This window comes from Hippocampus comes, unplaced genomic scaffold, assembly GCF_001891065.2.
Source record: "Hippocampus comes isolate QL1 unplaced genomic scaffold, H_comes_QL1_v1.1 scaffold51, whole genome shotgun sequence".
In the NCBI taxonomy this organism is placed as follows: domain Eukaryota; kingdom Metazoa; phylum Chordata; class Actinopteri; order Syngnathiformes; family Syngnathidae; genus Hippocampus; species Hippocampus comes.
Genome location: NW_017805497.1, coordinates 1,173,757 through 1,196,846, shown reverse-complemented (window position 1 = coordinate 1,196,846; position 23,090 = coordinate 1,173,757). Strand labels below are relative to the sequence as shown.

General features: G+C 41.7%; 1 protein-coding gene across 5 annotated transcripts in view; it reads right to left on the bottom strand.

Moving 5' to 3' along the window:
* add3a (adducin 3 (gamma) a) overlaps nt 1–23,090 on the bottom strand; it is an 80,199-nt gene that overhangs the window by 25,056 nt on the left and 32,053 nt on the right. For 4 of the 5 annotated variants that reach the window (XM_019876651.1, XM_019876653.1, XM_019876652.1 and 1 more), the window contains exon 2: nt 2,420–2,664. In XM_019876651.1, the coding sequence (XP_019732210.1) occupies nt 2,420–2,614 (195 nt within the window). In that variant the 5' untranslated portion in view covers nt 2,615–2,664. Of the gene's footprint in view, nt 1–2,419; nt 2,665–7,883; nt 8,337–23,090 lie in introns of those variants that run through there. The other variant, XM_019876650.1, reaches the window with a different exon arrangement.

Sequence of the window (23,090 nt, the reverse complement as noted above, 5' to 3'; positions counted from 1 at the left end):
AAAAATGAAAAAAGTAGATTTTTCTTTCCGAAAATTGCAGTCTCCCTTTTAAATATGATATCCATTATGCCAATAGATCCATCCACTTCATGGATGATATTTAAACAAGAACAATCATACATACTCTTGAGTTTTACTCTGTGTGAGAATCAATAATAACAGGTCCTATTTCAAACATCTGCGAGCGCTTCAGTTGAACACAGCGCTGAACAAATATTTCAGGCACTAATCGGGCTGAAATGACATGTTTGTTGTACCATCTTGACAAAATGTGATGTCAAGTGTTCAAAGGGCAAATTACAAAGTGCAATGCACAGACATGATACTAAGCAGTGTTTAAATGAGTTCACAAGTGTTGCTATTGAGTTCCTGCCTGGGAAACAATCAAACCTAGGGACAACAAGCAGACAAAACAATCGGAATCATTTGTATACATGGTCTACCGTTTATAAAAGGCAAATTGTTCACCTAAACAGCACCCTCGAACTGTGTGCCTAAATACTTGGCAAATGTATATCCTTGAAGGAGCTCCAAGATCACAAACTGTACCTCCAATACTTATCTCGAGTTTGTCTCTTAGAACTCCTGTAATTCTCAAGAATCTGGACCTCCAGGGATAGAAAAGCAAACAACAGCATTACAAGTGCTGGCAAGAATATGCCCTGCCCTCTCAAAGCTGCTGACTACCACAAAACCTGACCCAACATGAGGGCTGCTGGGCTGAAGCTGAGCAAAGGTGTGGTACAAGGTGCTTCTTTCAGGATTTTAGCTTGCCACTGATATTCTGTTTCCAATTATTTAAAATATGTAGCTGAATATGCTACAACCCAGCCGCTGGGGGGCAGTGCCCTCCCCTGGGGGTGCACTGTTCCCCAGTGCCGGTCCCAAGCCCGGAGAAATGGGGAGGGTTGCGTCAGGAATGGCATCCGGCGTAAAACTTTTGCCAAGTGTAGCTGAATATGCTACCACCTGTTCAACCTTTCCAGAAGAGGTTTGCTTATTCAATCTATCAGTGTGTGGGTTCTGAAAGAGTTCATGAGGTTTTCCATTAACTCATCTGGAACTCATTTTGTTCTTTAGTTATTTAAAAGTCCTGAACGAAGACCGTACCAACACAGATTTTGAGGGGTTATCGTATACTTGTAATAGCAAGTACTGTATATTATTCCCATGAAGACTTTGCTTGTCGCCAAAGCCACCAAACAGTGCAGTTCACTTCAGTTCAGTCATGCTTTGGCTTGTATTGTCAAAGGATTTTTTTCAAAGTAACCTTTCTATATAGAATTTAAAGAAAAAAAATGGCATTTTGGAGTCCCAAAAAGCACACAGTTGAAAGCAGTGGACATAGTGGAAACGGAGCACACATGTCTTGGGCATGGATGACACATTCTGCGTGAGTCACAGCCAGAAGAGCAATGGGGGAAACATAGCACTGCTGTTGCATTTGTGCTGACGTTTTGCCAACATGTTGTACATTTAATACACCACTAATGCATCCAACTGAGTAAGAATAACTACGTTATGCCAAATGCTAACCAATGTCTGGAGTGCTTCTTTTGAAATTGGCTTTGCCAGCTACTGGTGTGGCCCATACTGATGACGTTATTGTTCGATATTTACTCGGGCTGTATGATTTGGGAAACTAATCTAATCCAATTCAACTGTGACTGATCAAAGGAATCAAAGGAAATGGGCAAGTGGCTTGTAATGTAGGAATATTATAATGTGGAATAATGTGGAATATTTGTACACGAGATTTCAGTTGTTGTTGCCAGTCACATGAATGAACAGAATAAGTTATGGCTTGCTAGGACGATGGAAACTTGGTGTTCCACTGAGCATTCCCAGATTTCACACTGAGTAAGTCAGTTGGTCAGTAAATTAAGACAAGATCATCACTATTTCAGTAGTCATATCTGTTTGTGACATTTTTTGTTTGGTGGTCTGGTCCAATATTTTTTTTTTCATGTCTATGCCAAAGCCCAATAAAGGTCGGGAAACACTGAGTACTGAACATGAAATTTTCTAGATTTTTAATTAATTGTTTTCATGCAAAAATTTGCAAATTTGGTGATCAGTCCATCAAGTTAATTTTCAGTGAGCCTGCGTCACCAATATATATGTATATATGTTGTGACATTTGCTTTTGTGTGTACTCACACTCGCCATTCAAACAGACCTGGTCTGACCTGAGATCAAATGTACCAGTGTGTGACTGTGTGTATTTCGATCACAGTATTTATTTATATGGTAATGTATATTTTCATGCGCCTCTGCATGACCAAACCCTTGCCAACCACTTCCAAGAATATCTGAGGAGGGGAAGTGAAAGTGTACCGTACTTGGGCATGCATCAGTGTACTCACACTAGTGAAGCATACCAGACTTTAGGTGTGGAGATAAGGTTATTTGAACTTACAGGGCTTTGTAATATCTGCGTAACCCGTTTTTTCTGTTCCAGAACGTTGAAGTCCTGCCGGAGGTCCGCCGACATGTTCCTGGTTCTGAGGTACTCCGGATCGTTGACATTGACTCGATCAAAGTAGCGCTCTCTGTTCCCGCCACTGGGTGCGGGAGGGGTGGTCACAACCCCCTGGTGGCTGTCCACACTCATCCCTGTTTCGTTTCACTTCTTCGCTGAATGTCTGCCGCTCTGAATCACACCTGAGGAAATCGAGAAAAGGGGAGAGGTTAGACTAAAAATGCACTCTATAAAAATTCAATTACATTCATAAAAATGCTATTTTGTCAAACAGTATGGCACATGGCATTGCCAAGACCAACATCCATCCATCCATCCATCCATTTCGAATACGCTTATCCTCACAAAGGTCGTGGGCGTCCTGGAGCCTATCCCAGCTGAACACTCATTGATGGAGAAAGGAAAAACAGAAAATACAAAATTGCATCAGTGGCTGCTGTAGCTGAGGATAAGCCGCTGGTGTATGAGGGAGGGGTGGGGCCAATGTGAGCTCTACCAGATGGTGTCTTGGTTCAAAGGGCGAAGGAATGACAGGAAGAAATTTAGGAAAGGAATCCAGAGGATGGGTACCAAAATGAATACAAGCTGACCACTTTCCCTCCTAAACGGAAGGGCAGACGGATAACACTGTTATGTAACCTGGTATTATATTCACCCCTCTGCTTGCCTGTAGGGGAGGCTTTCAGGACAACCATAAACATTGTGGTGCAATTTGCATCAGCAGCAGAAAATACTAAAATGCGAAAGAGTAACACATCAACGTTTCAGGATTTGTGGACCCCCACAAAGATCTAGAGACATTAGTATTGCATGAACAAAGTGTGATTAAAAAAAGTTATTGGTTTTGTATAGTTGCGCTCTGTATTCATCCAGCATTAATTATCCCAGAGTGACTACTGTCATTCATCCATCCATTTTCCCAACAGCTTATCTTCACGAGGGTTGCTGGAGGTCTGGAACCTATCCCAGCTGTCTTTTGGTGGCAGGCAACGTACACCTTGAACTGGTTACCAGCCAGTCACAGTAATTCTGTAATTCATCCAATAGTTACTATATAGTATTGTGTATACATTTCATTTTACATTAGAGGTTAGCCTGATTGGATTAGCTCCGGTCAGTAAAAGATGAATAGACACACACTAACAATAAAGGGATTGAAATGCATCAAAATTATATCTGACAAGGTGTTATTTGTCCGAACGTGAGGAATTTGCTAAATGCCGGGAATTATGCCTTTCAAAAACACAACAGTTGTCGCCTCAACAAAATATATTAAGCCCCTTTAAGTCTATTAGTCGGAACAAAAACAGCACACACACACACACACACACACACACACACACACACACACACACACACACACACACACAGAGTTGTGTAACAAGTCCAGCAGCATGAGGTGTCCCACCCCTTGCTTTTACATTCTCTTTTCAGTATCTCTTGTTGTCCCCGTCGTGAACCCGATCTCTCCTCACACCCAGCTAGAGAGTGAATGTGGGGTGGTGGTGAGCCTTATTGGGAGAGGGTGGGGTCTAAGTAATATTCTTGTAAAAGAAATATCAATGTTTAAAATCCAGAATCAGTCATATTAATGCCGGTTAGACAAGTATTAAATTAGGTCCCATAACCAATGCCGTGCAACAAGTTGACATGAAATCCACACACGCAAATTCAAATTGGACCATGGTGGTGCGTTGCAATACACTCAAGATTACATTTGTGTCCCATAGATGACTCAGACTATATTTATTCAAGCAGCGTGAGACCACGATGTGCAGCCCAGCGTGAGGTGACCACGACCTTGAGCCCCTGTGACATTAGTATGCTGCATGCACTCCTCAAATCAACTCAACTCAATTGTATTTATAGAGCACCAACCACAGCTGTATCCAAAGTGCTGTACATGGAGCAAATATATCTACAACAATAACAATAAAACAACAAATTAATCACAAAGACAGTAGAAAGCACAAAAACAGTAAAACTAAGATCGAGCCTGAGTCATGCTGAGTCAAAAGCCAAAGAATACAAATGAGTTTTGAGACGAGTTTTAAAGATGGGCAGCGAAGAGGCTTGCCGAATGTTCAGTGGGAGGTCATTCCAAAGAAAGGGACCAGCAACTCCGCTTAGTTCTTGGTACCTCTAATAGTGTCTGGTCATCAGACCTGAGGCACCGGTCAGATGTGTAGGGGCAGTGGAGCTCAGAGAGGTAAGGTGGAGCGAGGCCATTTAAAGATTTGAAAACAAATAATAGGATCTTAAAAAGAACTCTAAAATGTATTGTGAGCCAGTGAAGGGATGCCAGAGTAGGAGTGATGTGCTCCCTCGTACAAGTACCAGTCAAGAGGCGAGCAGCAGCATTCTGGACCAACTGGAGATGCTTAATGGAGGAGTGGCTGACTCCAAAGTAAAGTGCATTACAGTAATCCAGCCGGGACGTGACGAAGGCATGTATTACTGTTTCAAAGTGCTCATGAGAAAGGAGAGGTTTTATTTTAGCCAGTTGCCTAAGATGAAAGAAGCTGGATTTAACAACGGCACCAATTTGACAGTCCAATTTAAAATCACTGTCCAGTTTAAGACTCATGTTTGAGACTGTTGACTTAAGATATGTAGCAAGGGGGCTCAAGTCTTCAGGATGGGATGCACAAGGGCCACTGGGACCAAACACTATCACTTCTGTCTTCTTTTCATTGAAATTCAAGAAACACTTCTGTCTTCCTCACTATATTCACTCACACAAGCCATCTTCATCTGAGCGGAAGCCGTCCATGACAATTTTCGCATCTCATTAAAAAGGTACTTTCAACCGATCAGGTCTGTAAGGCCACACAGCAACCGATGTAAATGTGCAAGTGATAAAGTCACCATTTCAGGTGATCCGAGGGCACCTCTTGTATTTTTCTGGCCCTTTGCCACAATTGGGATCTGCACTGAAATCATTTTTCTTTTCTGCATGTATGAGTTTAAATCTGTCCAATTAACAGAACGCTGGTGATTGAATTAGTGTTTGGTCCACATGAATGAATTGGGGTTGACAGGGGCAGACCAGCTCAGCAGAAGCAGCAGCACTAATTGCTGGCTCCAAAATAACAATTTAAATGAAACAAGACTTCTCAGAAACATGGTGGATATGCCACACCGTTGTATTATATTACACTTGTTGACCTCGGTGACACTGATGCAAGACTGCATTCCATCTTGAATTTCTTGAAGTTTACAGAATAAGCTCCCTCTTCGATCTCAATGATAGCAGCTTACTGTTTATTAGCAGGAATGTTCACCCTTCATGCATCGCTGCTCCAATGACATTTGGAGCTGGTCAGGAGCCAGCAGTTCGGACTACACACAACACTCCATCTTCCACATACAGCAAGCAGCCATGTACTCGCATGTCCATATATTGTAATTACTTTTGCAGTACAGTAAATAAACCTATTGAAACTAAATGTGACTAGTGTCACTTCTCCACCGCACTTAAAAAGTGAGTCATACATACAAACTTTAACACTGTACTGTCCACCTGATTTGGATGAGGAAAAAACCTCAAATTAAAATTGAAAGTCTAGAGTTCAAACATATCTCGTTGGTTTCATTTTAGCCAAAAAGATGAGTATGTGCCAATATTTATGGACCTGGCCGAAATACTGCGATGTGCAAAGCAATGGCACAGCAACACAAATCACGCCCTTTTACACTATGTTTTTTTTGGGGGTGGGGTTTTTTTATTTTTTTTTTTTTGTCTAGTCCAGCTGTGTATCTTCACAAGTCACAGTGACACAGCAATAATGAACATGCTTGGAAAAATCAGAGAGCAGCAGTGTTTTTTTTTTTCTTTCCATCACCCATTTGTTATCAGGTCGGTACATTTGGAACATCAGTTGGAAAGAGAACACGCTTGAACATGCATTTGCCAACCGCCAATAGTGATTAACACGGAACAGTGGAAAAGGAGCATATATTTTGTGAGATCTTAGAAACCCTCCCTTCCTGAACACGAAAGTTGTTATTTAGGAGAATTATGTCAAATGAATAACCACTTCAATGCACACCAACTGACTTGTTCAAAAATTTGTGGAATGGCGAGTCACTGGGCACAGAGGACACCATTACTTTTTAGTGCAGATCTGCAAGAGGCAATTTCAAAACGGGGATCATTTCTATTTTTCTCATTTATTTTCCTCCATGCATCCTCTCGATGGCACTTGTCCTCATTTGGGTCACAGGTCAGCAGGAGTCAGTGACCCTGGGCTGCTTACCAGCCAATTGCAAAGCATCAAAACAAAAACAATCACGTGCACATTCATCGATTCACACACCTGGAGCTATGGATAATTTGGCGTCTTGAATGAACCTACCACGAATATTTTTGAAATGTCCACACAGGAAGGCAGGAGCAGAAATTGTAATGACTTAATATAAAAAATAAAAAAAATACACTCAAAAGGAAACATTAGTAGGAGGTGGTGTCTATTTCTTCAGGTTTAAATTGTTTTTTTTCGGACTGTTACTCTCTTGGTGGAGGCCATTACTCTTCTGAGTGCCATTCTCGTCGTCACTACGGTCACTGGGCAGTCGCACTGACAAACATCTACCGGTATTTATTTACATACATATTTCATACTTGGGGGACACACCAAAGTGTGACTCCGTACGTATCTACTAGCTGTCACCTCTAAATATAGACTGCTTTGTGGGTTACTTTACAACCCCAGCAGTAACAATACCAGGAAAGAATCTCTATGGCAGCTAATTATATCCACACATGCAAAATCCTCACATAGACTTACAGTTCAGTGCATGCACATATACACACACACACACACACAGGAGGGGGCGTGTTTCCACGATTAAGCACGCCAGTATGACAGAGCTAGGCAGTGAAACCGGAGGACAGCGTGCAAGGCAAAATCTGAGCAACTGAAAGTCACACGCAGCATGCGGGTCTGTTTTTTGACTTGGATAAGGGGTTTCCGTGCGCAACAGTCACACCTTTTGAAGTCATTCATTTGTATTTCAGAAAACAATGCTCTGGTGCTGCGGTGGGCCTAAGGTGGCTCGTCTGCGTCGCCTTTCACATAAAGACTCCACACATGAGATAATAAGTAGCGCTAATCTCCTCTGGCACTCACACTCACTGCATCGTTTGCACCATGTGTGTTTATCGTGCAGCACCGAGGGTCCAAGCAAACCGTACTCGCGTGGCATTCCCCTAAAATTAAAAATCAGTCACAGGGTCGGAATGACTGGGAGTCGCAGCTATGCTCCAACACAACACAAGACACGTTTAGGCTTCACTGAACGACAATGTGGCCGGATGAAATAAACTCTCGCAGACAGTTTTAGGACAGCGTGCTGGGAAAGCCAAAGCAGGTGTAAATAATATACAAGCCCAACCAACCTTTTACTTCCTTCCTCTTTGGTCAGTGAATGGGAGAGAAGCGGCAGTGGTGGTAGGTGGCAAAACAAAAAGAAAAGCACATGTCTCTTTTTCTCCTCTCTAACTTGCTGTCTGAAATCTGGCATAAACTCCCACTGACTCAGAGCGAAAAAACGATCGAGAGGGTGTGTGAGATAGAAAGAGGAGGATATGAATCAAGGGATCACCAGGAAGCGATCGTAAAAACAAATCGGTGCACTTGTCAATCTAGAACAGATCCTCCATGTAGCTGCTCTAGTCGAGTCGTAATCGAGCAAACCGCAGAGCTGCTTTCTCCCTCAACTTCCTGCAGGGCTTCTTTGCTTCTCGCCGTTCACCAGAGAGAGAAATATCAACAGCTGGGAGTCTATATGTGAGAGGAACGGGTTATGTGTGTGCGCACTCTGCAAATGAGGGGATGTGTGTAAAAGAAGCTAAAGCAACCACGTGATGCAGGCTTAATCCCCCACCCAGTGGCTCTCACTCACTCACTCACTCACACACACACACACACACACACGCACGCAGAAACATGTTGACCAATCAGAGGCAGGCTCACACAATAATCACCCTTCCTGCTCCTCCCTTGCTACCTCCTCCTCTCTCGTCCACACTCTCCCTCTCTGCCCTCCTTCTCTCGTTTTCTTTGATCAATTCAAAACCTCAACACTCTTCCACATTCCACAGTCCTTGCTCTCTTTACATCTCTCATTCAGACAACCTCACATAGCCCACAACCGTCTCTGGGCAGCTCGACTATGAGGTCGCGGATTATGACGCCGGCTGGCCGCAGACTACGCAGCCTGCTGCAGTTGACTGATTTATAGTTCATTGTTTACAAAAGACACACATAGTACATTAGACTCAAATGGCCCCTCGGGCGACGGATAACAAATGTGCTCTGAAATGTGTCAGGGAAACATCGAAATGCAATGATGCTCATATCCCGGGACAGCCATACAGCAACTGTTTGTGAATCTGGTTCAAGCCACTAATTGTGCATCCTTAATTGATACACAAAATTTCAATCCAACTTTAAGTAGGCCGCTTCTTTATTTTGTGACAGACAAACCACTTTACAACTTCATACAACAGTTAAATGAATGTTGAACGTGTTAATTATTTAATTGTAGTTTGCTGTAGCGTAGAACTGAACCGTATTACACAAGAACAAAAATAGTAATAAATAATAAAATGTGAACTACTAGCACTAGTACTACAATGCAAAAACTTGCAACAGTCTGGGCAGGTATCATTATTCAGCATTTGATGAACAACAACGACTATACATCCAGCACAAAGTCACTTTAAACAGTAGGAAGAAACAAATCATGAGAAACTTTGATTGCAGCTTTACCCATCAGATCACTGATCCCGTCCACCACCTCTTTAATGGGTGTCTGACAGATTCTGTTTTCAATGCGCTACAGCTTCATAAGATAAAAGTTATGAATTTAAACAGACAAAAAAGTCATTCATTCATTCAAAATGGCAATGGCTAATTAATGTACAGTTTATTAAATTATTTATATCAAATGCATTTCACTGTCTCAATATTGAATTATGGCACAAGAAAATCCTCCTTTGCCGCGTGCATATTTTCACTTTGGCGTGGCTTATTTCGACACAATACATGTGTATATGTGAACATATATTATATTGTATATATATTCCTTTCATAACTTTGCTGCTGTGAATTGGGAATTTCTCCATTGCGAGACTAATAAAGGTTTTCTTATCTTATATCAATTATCTTTACACAGAGCAGCAGGTTCTTTAGCCAACGGTTTAACAAAGATTTGTATTTTTTTTTTTTTGGTGGTAATTTTACAACTAACGGCTCTCATCTAACAGGTAAACTGCCAATGAGACTCTGTTTCGCTATCTTAAAAAGTACGCAACGGCGCCTCCTCCGTATCTGTCCACCTGCTCTGATGCCATAAACCTGTCTGGGTGAAACATTGCCAATAATCCAGCTCTGTCTATGAGAATGTAAAATGTGTTTTGAAGAAAATATGCATACTACAGTCTAAATTCTGCTTTTCCAACTCATGTTAAGCAAGATGTTGAACTAAGAACAAGTTCCAAAACAGGAAGCTATGGCGGTATCAGCAGGCCCATTAATGTGGTACAACAAGGTTGTAAGGGATTTGGTATCGGGATCACATTACACGTTAAAATAGGCGGACATGATTGACAGTTTGGAATAGACTCTGGAGTGTAGATTTTAAAGTGAAACTAGAACTCCAATCTTCTCAAGTAGTAGGCTGAAAAAATGACTGGGTGTAATAACATACACGCTGTCATTTTTACAGCAGAGTGTCCATTAATGTATAACTTCAAATACGGGGGTAGGAATGAGATAAGGTCATACTTCCTGCTATTCAAAATATTAATGATCTGGTATGTGTAAGCAGGTCATTAGCTTTGTTGTATTGATTATTTTTTATGTTTCGCTCAGCTTTTTTTCTTTTCTCCCTTGCTTTTGATGATAATTGGATTCTTTTTTTCACAATTTACCCTGCTGTATTCTTATTTTTATGCATGTTTGGAATAAATTGTTAAAATAATGTTGTTATGCTGCAGAATAATTCATGGACTGGGTGTTGCGCTCTTTAAATATTAGCACATGCAAAAGGAGCAACTGTTTGCTTCGCCTCCAAGAATGAGAGGACTCAAATTATGTATTCATTGAATTAACTTTGAGAGGAATGGTGATAAAAAAAAAAAAAAAAAAAAAAAAAGACACAATAGTAAATGACTTTCCAGCAGCATACAGCAAACATATGACAGTAACATGTTTTTGAGTTATTGTTTTGGAGTTATTTCACTTTTTTCTTTTTTAATTTGACCTATAAAAATCTTGCACAATACAGATTTTAATCTGCATTGTCATTTATAGGGATGATGTTTCTGAAAAAAAAAAAAAAATTCCACCTGCTGCTGAACATAACCCCTATTTTCAGAAATATTACAAAATACACTACTTTAATTGATGGAAGTGATGGAAAAAAAAACATTCATAAAGAAAACCAGAGACTGTCAGTCGAATGTCGAGCTGAGCTAAGATCCAACAATTGAAATTTGGATCAGCCGCATTTTGAACACATTCACAAACCATGTTCCTTAATTTCTCTCTCTCTCACTTCACTCACTCACTCACTCACTCACTCATGTTTTATGGCAGCTGCTGCTCATGGACTATGGCCAGCCACTTTATCTCCCTCATTTCCACTCGTGGTCACACCCAAAAATAACTTTACATTGTTTGTACAAAAACACAAAAAACTATTTCGCTCTGTGGAATGGCGCAATAAACAGATGGAAAAAAGATATGTGGGAGTTGACCTACTCAAATAGAACCGTATTTCAACAACTAAATGGTGTTAGTCTTTAAATGACTCAACAGATGGGAAACATGTTCAAGCTCATCATTAATCATGACATCACCGTGCCCCACAATCTTTTTCTAATTGTGGTATAATTTTCTAACTGAAGCTCGGGTACGTGGCTGTGAATCTGCACACACACAGTCGTGTGCAACTAAGGATCTTTTTTTTTTTTTTGGCTTCTTTTAAGTCAACTTGTTTTGATGAAAGAAGGGTGGAGGGTTTTATTTTAAACAGCTGGAACGTTTTCTGCTTTGAGTTCTACCCTACTGTATGGTTGATGGTGAATGCAAGATATTTCTCCTTTGCGTTAATGGAACAAGTGATAGAAGTGGTTTTCATGAGTGGCTGGCAGTCCCCAAATGTTGGGACCGTGCCAGTCGAGTTTGGTTCCTCAATATAAAAGGCCTGGTCTTGCTACCATTCGAATGATGTAAGCAGAGAACACCAGGACAACTACAGCGGGAGGGAGGTGGTGACATTCATGACTCACTGATAACTGTCGGTCTGTCTTCTCCAGATAGCTCATCACAGACCGAAGGCGACCAACATCACTGCTTCACGTCCACTTACAATAAATCGCAGATGACGTCAAACTAAATACAGGCTGGAAAAGGGCTTCATCCTCTGTGCAAACTTTTAGAAAAGTTTAGTTAATGAATCATCTGTCCACCCTTGCACTTTTAAGTAATCCCATACAGTGGTGAAGTCACTCGTCCTTTCCGTGACCCTCCTGATAAGATGTGGACAAAAACAAAAAACCCAACAGAGGAGGACCGCTGAATGCACACTGGCACCCATTCACGGGAATGCAAAAACACAAAATTCATGACTTGCACCTCTGCATTTTTCTTCCTCCAAAAACAAAAAGCCAAACTGGTGTGGGGACATTCATAGGAAATTAGCAGAAATAATCTTCCAGCAATTTCGCAGCCTGTCTTTTACCTCATTTCGCAAAGGGCGGCACCATGTGGGTTGTAGTCCTGATAACCTGGAGGGTCGAAAAGGCCTATTTCTTATATCATGTGGAGTGTGTATCCACACACACACGCACACACACACACACACACACACACACACACACACACACACACACACACACACACACACACACACACACACACACACACAAACATGTTGATTAATCAGAAGCAGCTCTACATGTACGCCCACATACAGAGAGTTGTCACTCCATCCATTTATCCTGTTCTTAACAGCCTGTCTACTTTGACGCTTCCGTGTGAGTGATCCTAAATCGCCACTAATCCATTTTTGAGGGCGGAAGACGCATTTAGTCGGATGCTCCTGTATAATGCAACGAGACGTAGTCACATTCACTTTCGGGGACAATTGCAGTGAACAATCTGGTTAATGGTTGCACTGCTGTGTTTCGAGCAAAGCAGAGAGAACAAAAACAACAAGGATGCACTCAGACAGCATTGTGTGGGTGGGCTTGTGGCTCAAATGCCAAGAGAAGACCGCATAGGACAAGCGATGCAGCAGCGTGAGTGTTTGGATCTGCCAAGGGGTCACTCTTATTGCTTCATTTCCTTCATTGATTGTGATTTAATGAGTTGTGGAAGTGACGACGGGAAGTCTCCGCCTGGTCATCATCTCATCTGATGTGTTACCCTCGGTCAAGTTGAACTCAACTGACAGATTGCTGAGCAGCGAGAACAGAACCGCATACGCTGCATCTGCTCATTTAGGCAGCGTGCAGGACCGTGACGCAACACATTTCAATGTTCATCATTTGCTGTCATTTTTATTCCTTTTAAGTACCAGATCCAAGTTGAAATATGTCATTTGATAATTATTTCACTGTGAGATGGCTAACACATTACATTACAGTACATATATATCGATATGATTGTGTCACCACTGATGCTCGAAGCAGATGTGACAGTTGATCAAATCCATGTTGGCGACTATTAGGGTAAGACTGATATGAGAGGGCAAAGAAATGTGGATCGTATGTGCACGTTCCATGAGCGCTTGTTACTTGAAATCAAAGCCTCAAACGGAGGATTCCTCCTCCTTTTGTTTTTGCAGCTCAAAGCCGTCACACTGCCGTGAAATTGGCCCCCAGTGCCTCAAACCTGATGAATGCCTGTGCATTCCTTGAAGTTTCATGTGCGCTGACACTGAAAAAAAAAACCCTGGTTAGAATTGTTCATTCTGTTCGAAGAAATTTATCATCATGACAACTCTTCTTGGCTTTGTAAAAAGACAAAGACAAATCTTGTAAAAACTTCATGTGCGTGTGTGCGTGGTGGGAGGGGGGCAGAATATGTTCCAGATATGTGACTAAAAATATGATAATATCTGCAGTAATGATGTTGTGTAAGCAAAGCACAAACGCGTATCCTGATTACAAAATTTGATGCAGGCCAACAAGTAATCATTAAAATCGACCTGAAAGGACTGTAAAACACCAACTGTACAAAACAATTGATTCCTTTGATTGTGTAGCCTCGCGTATATGCACACAAAGTCACTTTATGATCTGGCACAGAGTGAATAGCCGAACGATGATTGCAGCTCCGTGGATACGCGACACAATGAGGAGCTCAGTGCTGAATTAACTCTTGTGCGAGTTATTTGACTTCCTTCAAAGCTCCTGGTGACATCAATGTCTAGTTTGAAGAGGCTTTCAAAGGAAACGGATCCTTTTACATCGACTCCGCTGCTCTGCTCTTAAAGTATTTGCTGATGTTTTCAAACAAACACATTCCTGTTTGTTACTCGCCACACTTGGACTGGTTCTACAAAACAATAGATGACTTTTGCGCATGGGACAATTTTTAAGTTTCTGGTTTTCTCCAGGCATTAGAGTTTCTGTTCAGTTCATGATGGGATGCACCAAAATAACTGAACCGTCCCACCTACCGACTTGCATGCAGCAGTGTTCCAATTAAAGGGTGTGTACATGTATGGCAATGGCAAAAAACTGCTTTGAATGTAAGGGCCCCTACTTTATTTGTCTCTTGGAATAGAGTTTGTAGTTCTGAGGCTGCTCCTTCTTCTGGGAATAAAAAGTCCCATGACAAGGCCAACATTAAGAAAAGGTGCCGAATTAACCCTTTCAGGGACAGTGGTTACTACAGTGGACAGTTTATCATGTTATCAGGTTACGGGGTGCATGGAAGGGTTAAGATGACGTGATGTATGCTGCTATCCTGTGCGACATAAAGGATCATAATTTTTCCAAAGTCATCATTTTTTCCCCCCAAATTTTTAATTGAATAAATTGAATTTGTCTTTAGAATTAATTCCAGAGTACTTCCCTTGTACTTGTTATTTCACCACTAATTTAAGGGCCCGATTTTTGTGCCCATTGCAAGTCTAACTGTTTGCATGGGTGGAGTTCTCTTTCTTTTTGTAATTTCATCCAAGGAGGGCATCACTTTCCCCTCACTTTTGGCGAAAATTGTTTCAGTGCATGAAAACCTGCCGTTTGCATGGTTATCACATCTTCGTCGCTCATGGCCGTGGTTCGTGGTTGTCCGAATTTTCTTTGAACACCACTCACCCTCAACAAATATATTCGGAGTTTGAGAATCAGCTTTTTGGGGGGACACGCAGATGTAATTGTGCATTGGACCCCTATTTGGCTCGCGGCGGCCCTTGGCGTTTGCACCATTGTGACAGGGAGCAAAGGCGACTTGTTTGCCATCCAATGGAATCGGCTCCCCTCAACCCCTTTTAATTCAGTGTAGGAGAGGCGCGTGGAGTACAAGGTGGAAGAACTCATCGGAGACCATGAGTGAGATCAACAGGTGCAACGTACTCATACATTTAAAAGGAACTGCAAGAAGTTCTGCACTTGTGGATGATGTAAAGTTGGCCGCTGTGGAATGGGCACTTGGAGACCGCCTTTGAGCCTTGATCATGCATCTGTGTGTGACGAGCCGGACTTCCGTTGTGCTGTAGATAGGGGCGGGGGTACTTTTGAAAATATTTCGAAGATGCTAATTATGATAATTTGCTCAATGAATTGATTTCTAAATGATTCAGAGGGGTTGAGGCACACTCTTGCCATTTTTATGAATGAAATACCATGACATCCAGCACACATGTCCGAGGAGCTCAGACTCAAAACGACCAAAATCACGTGACGCTACCTGCACCCCAACTTGGACCGACTAAATTCTAGTCTACGTTCTGTCGCTAAATTGTCAGGTGCATGCCCTAGGTCCACCGGAATAGCCAGCAAGGCGCAACACTGTCAGCCAAATTCCCAAACACGGTAAACTAGCCTTGACCCAGCACGAAAATGAAGACATGGCCATTTTTACGCCTGTCAATGAAAATAGGGCACTACAAGAAGCATCTTCATTTTTCACATGAAAATGATTTCTCACTCGAAAGTACCTAAACATGTAGGGAGCACTCCACATTTTCCCAGTGAAATAGATTTGCGCCTTGAGGGTAGGACTGATTTTTGTCGGTGATAATCCAATAACTACAGTAAACCACCTAAATCCATTCTCTATTTGCCCTTTTCTTCTTTTCCTATTACTGTACCTGAATTTGTTTCCATTGAACCTCGTATTTTCCTCATCAGAAATTAAATTCTAAATCAGTTATGCTTTGTTCCTGCTGTCAAAAAGCAATGTACTGGCCTCTGGTCAAGCTCTCTCACTCTCACGCGCAAGTGCACGCACAAGCGCACACACACACACACACACACACACAGTTGAGGGGGCCAGAGTGCTGGCTTGTGTTCCGGGACTATCCATTACACAATATGAGGGAGAAGACAGATTTGGTATTTTGGGGTCTGTGTCTAAGTGAGGTCATTATTCGTGAACTACAACTGCGGTTTAATCATGCTCGTACAAAGTACACACACATTCGCACAAGGGGCCACTCGCTCACACTCACTGGTTTCCATGGCGATGGCAAACAAACAGCCCAAACAAGTGATGACCCAACCCGACAAGTAAAAAGACGAAGAAGTGAAGACTTTGAGACAAAAAGAAAGTGGGGAGCAACACGATGTGGCAAATCGTTTGTTCAACTTTAAAAAACATCAAAGTAGCGCAACGAAAAACTGATTTGCCAGAAAGATTCAAATGTGACGTTACCATCAGCCCCATCAGTTTGGGAGCAAAACCATGACCAGACTCAACCACGTTAGACAAAAACACTACAAATAGTTGACTGTAGTGCTTGCCTTGGTGGTTATGTATACCCATCAGATTGATCAGCTCATCTTTAGGATGACAGATTTTTTAAAAAAAATGATAACTGATAAGAACAAATGCAATATTATTTAAATGCTGCTCAGCGGGATAGAAGTACTGTTCCATATTGGACGCATGTGTGCTGCACGGTGGATCAAAAGGGTGGTCTTGACACACTGGACTTTGGCCAGGGGGCTTTTTGTTTGGTATGAAAGAGAATCTCAGCACGTCTGCACCAGGATAGGAAGAGAAACAAGAACAAGCGTTCTTCTCAGTGAGTCACTGTCCCTGCTCTGTGCTTTGACCCATTCTATCACATCTGACCGCTCAATAACATGCTGTCAGAGAGAGTGGCGTGTCCGGAGTTCACGTGTGTTCAAGCGAGTCCCCCGTGTTTCCAACCCTGTCAGCCAAAAGCCTATTGGGGGGTTGAGGGGGGGGGGTTGTTACACAAGTCAAAACAAAGCATCCATCAATGAGAGGGAAAGTCAATGACGCGGACAAGGTCAAGCACCTTGATGCAGACTCCTAAGCCTCTTCCTCACCTCAAAAACAATTTATTGAGCATTCTTGTCACAGCACTCGTCAAGTCTGGCAAACAAAGACAGCTCTAGCTATCTGTCCGTCCATACGTTCGCCCGCAACAAAAAACAAGATTAGGAAGTAATAAAAATAAAAATCATGAAATGTATGGGTCACACAGGCGCGAACAGATGAAATATTTACTTGCACTGACGTACTTGCAAGAAGAAGAACGGTAAGCTTGGCAACTAGCTTTCGCTTTCAACCTCAAGTATTTACGGCGCCTAAAGGTGCAGTCACTCACCAAGATTGTATGTACCTTTGGCTACAATTCAACACAGTATTCTAGTTAAGGGAAGCCATTTTAAACTAAAACGAAAAACTTTGATGTCGTTGGCAAGCGGACGTTTCCGTGTCCTCGTGTGCTGTGGGAGGCAGAGCGCGCTCCGCTTACTTTCATTTCTGAATGCAGCCTGATGGAGCCAATTACAGTAGGGAGTGCTCTGGGAGCGGCTCTGCCAAATTGGATTTAAAGGAAGAACCTTAATATGTTCAGGGGTGGCGCAAAAAACATATGGCTTTGGGAGTGGTTACGATTATTCATTCGTTCCCCTAAGTGATTTCATAATTGTTTCCACCTTCCACTACAAAAAATGGATTGGCATATCTTACTGCAGAGGAAGCATTTCGGGTTTTAATTTTTGTAATATTCACTTATAGCCAGCATAGACACCACTAACGCAGCCTATAATCAGCAGCCTGTGTGTGATTTGTGTACTTTCCTTGTACAATCTAACACATGAGACTCTGGTACTCCATTTTTTGGGGGGTGTTGGGGGCACTCTGAACAACCAAACCACACATTTGAACAATGTACGGAGTATCTGAATGGTCCGAGCAGTGCAATCGGAGTGTATTATGAACGTACCTACGTCGCAGTTTTAGTAAAACTAATTTCCCCTTTAAAAAAAAAAATACAAAAAAACAACACAACAAATAAATAAATAAATAAACATTTTTAAAACGGACTTGTCTGACTTCAAAGGCAGAAAAATAGCAAGAAAATCAGTGAAATAGTGAGTTACATACACACACACACACACACACACACAAACACACACACACACACACACACTTTGGTCATGAATGACAAAAGTAAGGTTTTTGACTGTTCGGGGTTCAAAGCTTGGGTATCATTTCCTGAACTTATCTGTGTGTGCGTTTTCATCCGGGTTTCCTTATCATGTTATTTGGTGGTTGCCTGAGTGAGGATTCAGCTCATATTCTGTTCCCACAAAAAAAAAATAAATAAATAAAAAAAAAACCACTCACACGTGTAAAGTGTGTATGGGCATGCATGTGAGCATGAAGGAAGGACAAGCTTCCTGTGAGGATATGGGGTCCAGAAGAGGGACAGTGTCAGTCACAACTTAGTGGTATGCAGGACTGTGTGTGTGTTATCCTTTTGAAAGCACATTCATTCATGTGAATTTGTCAACCTTAACTAGAAACGCTGAGTGTGCATGTCATTGAAGAAGGAAAATACTTGTCCAATGTGGAATGGGACTTCAGCCCTATGCGGCAGAAAGTTTTCATTCGTGATAATGTGGAAGGCAGCATTCCAGTTGAACCTGAAAAAGGCCAATTATCAGCATCTCTCTCTGGGCCTCTAAAGCAACCACACACAGAGACCACCGTGGAGGTGAATTGGGTCTTATAGATGTCCTTTCTTACACTCAATTCAAGGCCTGTCAGCTTTCCGCATTCATCTCCATGATTGCCCCTACCCCGTCTTGAAATTTGCCGCATTCTCGCTTTATTTCATACTCCTTTGAGCTTATTCTTCCAGGAGGAAAGTAGAGAACTGTTCATTACATATTAGAGGCTGCAGTCGTGTGTTCATAAATTTTATGACCTTGCTGTTTTCCGAGACAAGTTAAAAATCAACTTTTATGTGACTTCTTACACAATGGAAAATTTGAAGTCGAACAAATTCTATCGCAGGTCAATTTGTTGGACATTCAAACAATTTTGGAATTAAAGATAAAGGTCTGGTGACTATCCCGGATGGTTTTGGACAAGAGGCGGGGTACACACTGGACTGGTCGCCAGTCAATCATAGGTCACGCTCACATTCAAACCTTTGGACAATTTAAAGTCCTCCAGCATCTTTTCAACTCTTTCCATCACTAGTAGTCCCTTTCTGTCTGTTTAAGCATGAAAAAAAAGTTTGCATTCCAAACTGTGTAAATTTAGCGGCATCAAAATTCAGAGGTTGGTGCATGCTAAATGGATTGCATTGACCGTATATATTGCGCTTTTATTTAGGTGCTCAAACAGGTGGCTGCAATATTTTGTATGTATTGGCCATAAAAGCTTGATGAGGGGACCAAATAACAATGGCTATTGCTCCCTGTGAGCGTGCTTTACATCCGTTTCCTTAACATCCTCAATATTCTTGCTTGCAGGCCAACATACAGTCAATAAAATGGAATCAAGTGTTCCTGACAATATGAGTTCCATGACTCAAAGTTGCCATCATGACCTTGCGATGCAATCGATAAGATCCATTTTAATGCAAACACAACTCCATTTCGACCCTTCAGTGATCTACCGTATACACAAAAGTTGTGTACTTCATGTTCGCTTATACAGTCTAACAAACAATGAACGTTTCTTCGATCCCTTTCTATTTGATCTGCTTGTCATCGTGACAGGAGGTTTTGTGAAGCAGCCATGCAACACTCCTGTACGCCCATCTCACGTCTACATCAGAGAGAGCGGCAACACACCAAAGAAGCTGTCTCGACCGCCAGGCCACCGATGTTTATTTTCTGTAAAAATTGGCAGAAGAAGAGCAAAGAAAGCAATAAGTGGATTATTGACATACGACCATAAAGCAGAAGGGATTAGCTCTTTAAACGACAGGCGTGTGATCATTGTCCCGTTCAGCTAAGTCAGACATTAACTGAGGAAAATCTCCTGTAGGTTAATGGTTAGGTTGGTGCCACCGCAAGGCGCTAAACGTCTGCATCAGTTTAGATGGGCTCCATTTGGTTGTTCCAGCATTGCACATATCATTTATACCTGGTAAATGGAGAGCCTGAGCTGAACGCAATCGTAGGAATAAATTCATCTTTCCCTCAATTTGGCCATGAAATGCAATCAATATATATCCACAGTCAGAGATACTAATTTAACACTATGTTTATGACGGTGGTGAAAGTTTATAGTGGTGTAGTATTTTTCAAGTAAAATACATCTCAAAAGCAAAAGTGAGGATCACCTCTGGGTTCCACATTGCATAGAGAAATACAGGCGGGAAGTGGAAAGAACAGATCGACAGATAGAGTGACATTAATAATGTCAAGCTGCTACAATATTTGTCTCTTAGTCCACATTGACGGGAGTATCCCTAGGAACAGCATTCAAACCGATGCCTTTTTCAGCTGTTGCGGGTTGATGCCATATGCTCCAACAAATCGGGACCTGCTTTCTCTTTCTTTACCCTCCCCTTTGTGCCATTACAATCTGACCCCTCATCCATTATCTCTGCTTTTTAGATATACAAGAAGAGATGGAAGTATCTGCCAGTTTTTTTTCCAGGAAAGATGCAGCATGTAATGGTGGAGGGTATGTTTGGTGTGCTAAAATTGTCAAAGTTTGATTTACAAAGCAGGGCGTAAATATCTCCTTCCAGAGCTCCTGTCTGTTTTACCAATCAGATAGAATGCCCACTGTGACATTGGAATACTCCTAGACAGACCCATCGCCAGACCTCAGTCATAAGGGGAGGCTTTTGAAATGTATGGATGGCAAATATTATCTTTACTGGTGTTTTCTTTTCATGATGACACCGGATCGAATAGGACTTTGATTAGCCGACCCCTGTCCTATACTAATGCCAATGACTGACATTGTAATGTGTCCCTCCTCGTTTTCCGTTCTGTGTGAGTGTGCCAATGTACCCAGCATCCTCATTCAGCTCTCATCATTCAAAAATATGGACATATTTTACAGATCTGTCATGCCGCACACATGCAAAAAATCAGCCAGACTGTACATAACATTGCAGTTGGCAATTTAACTGTTATTTTAGTCAATATCGAGTTCTAAAAATGAAATGGAAAACTGTACATGGACAGTAATACACAGAACTGAACCAAAGTGTACCGTTTTGAGAATGGCGTTTATATCTCAACTTGAGTCTGAGTAGGAATTACTTTCGCATCCAGCTCAGTAAAATCCGTTTATTTTCAACGTCATTCAGTAGACAGTGTCTTTTGCATTCTTCCCTCCATACGCAACTTCATTTCATCTTCCATCCATCTGTCTTCTGCAACTGTCATTTTTACTCCCACCTGTCTTTTTCTTGCTCCACTCGCAATCTCCTCTGAGGACAAGAAAGGACAGTGCATTATTCTGGCAGCCTGCCACTCTCAAGGCTTGGGTGGAAAAATAAACAAGTGTCCACATGTTCCCAAGGAATTTTAATGACTTCCATAAGACCGATCCATTTACCTGCCAGACGCCAGGCAGCATGAGGCAAGCACCAGACTCAGAATGAGCTACTTTCCATGCACTGATGACGAGTGTTGTGGACAAAAGCCAAAATGTATGCTTTGAAGTGGTGAATTGCATTAAAAGAGTTATCTCAGACAAAGACATACCTGTGAGCTAGTAATACAGTGGTTCTACGTCAATCTACAAGGTGCCTTTGAGACGTCCCCTCTTTCACCTTCAAAAAGTTGAGATTTTCCATTGAACTTTAAATTTACTGTGTTAACTACGCTATGTTGTTCGAAAAGTATATTTTTTAATTAAGAAGACAATATCAAGTGACAATGTACCGTATTTTCTGCACTATAAGGCACTTCGGATTATAAGGTGCTTCTTCAATGAATGGCCCATTTTAAACTTGTTTTCATATATAGGGCGCACTGCATTATAAGGCGCATGGAATAGAAGCCGCAATAGTGTCTGCGGTTGCGCTATGCATCCATTAGATGGTGATACCCTAAAGGGAATACAATACAATACAGTTATTTATTTTGAGCCTTCACAACCAACAGAGCCATGAGAACTGGTCACAAACACGGACATGAAAAATAAATACAAATTGCATTACAAAACAATAAATGAAAGACAAACGTTATGAAGAGTATTAATTCAACAAAAAGGCACACAATCTTCGTGGGCTCAAATCCACAAGGGGCTAAATATCCTTAAAGTCTTGCTTGACTCCTTCCTTCGTTTAGTCAGTAGTTAGCGATGCTTTTGGTCTTATCTTCGGTTCATCATGTCCGCTCAGACCTGGCAAAAGTAGTTGTCTGTTGGAGTGTGCGTTGGCGAATGCACATGTCAATTAGTGTCGGGCAGAAAACCTTTTAGGTTACAATTGCTTCCTGTTAATAATCCCCACAAGATGGCATCGGAACACAAACAGTGAAACAGCTTAATGGGGACTATAAAGAGACTGTAACTCCATATATACGGTGCATCGGATTAGAGGGCGCACTGTCGGCTTTTGAGAAAATTGAATGATTTTAGGTGTGCCTTATAGTGCGGAAAATACGGTACATGGAAACAGCTAAATATGTAAACTTGCTGACAGGGTGGGCAATGACAGGGTGGACATTTTTTGGCTAATGTTATTGTTTAATTTGCATATTGTGGACCTTCACTTAACATGATTCATTGAGCAAGCTGACTGTGTACTGTTTAATAAATATAGGTCAGATATCGGAAAGGTATCAATTGATAAGTCACAATGACCGAGTTCAAAAGTGCAACTTTAAGAAGTGTTTTTGAACAAGTTTAAAAGTGTGTTTAAAGCTTAAGGTTTATACCGGCCTTCCTCAACTGGCGGACCGCGATCCACGACCGGACCGCCGACCTCCTCTGTCCGGACCCTCGGCAAATTGTATAAAATAATAATTTATAGAGTGATTTTTACGTTATACATTTTGTATTTGTGGACTATAATCTGCGCATTACCGCGATCGCTTGTTAAAATTATCCGTTGTATTCTTTGCGTGCACTAACAGATGTATTGCAGAGGACCGCAGCAGCGCGACTGTGTGTTGTAT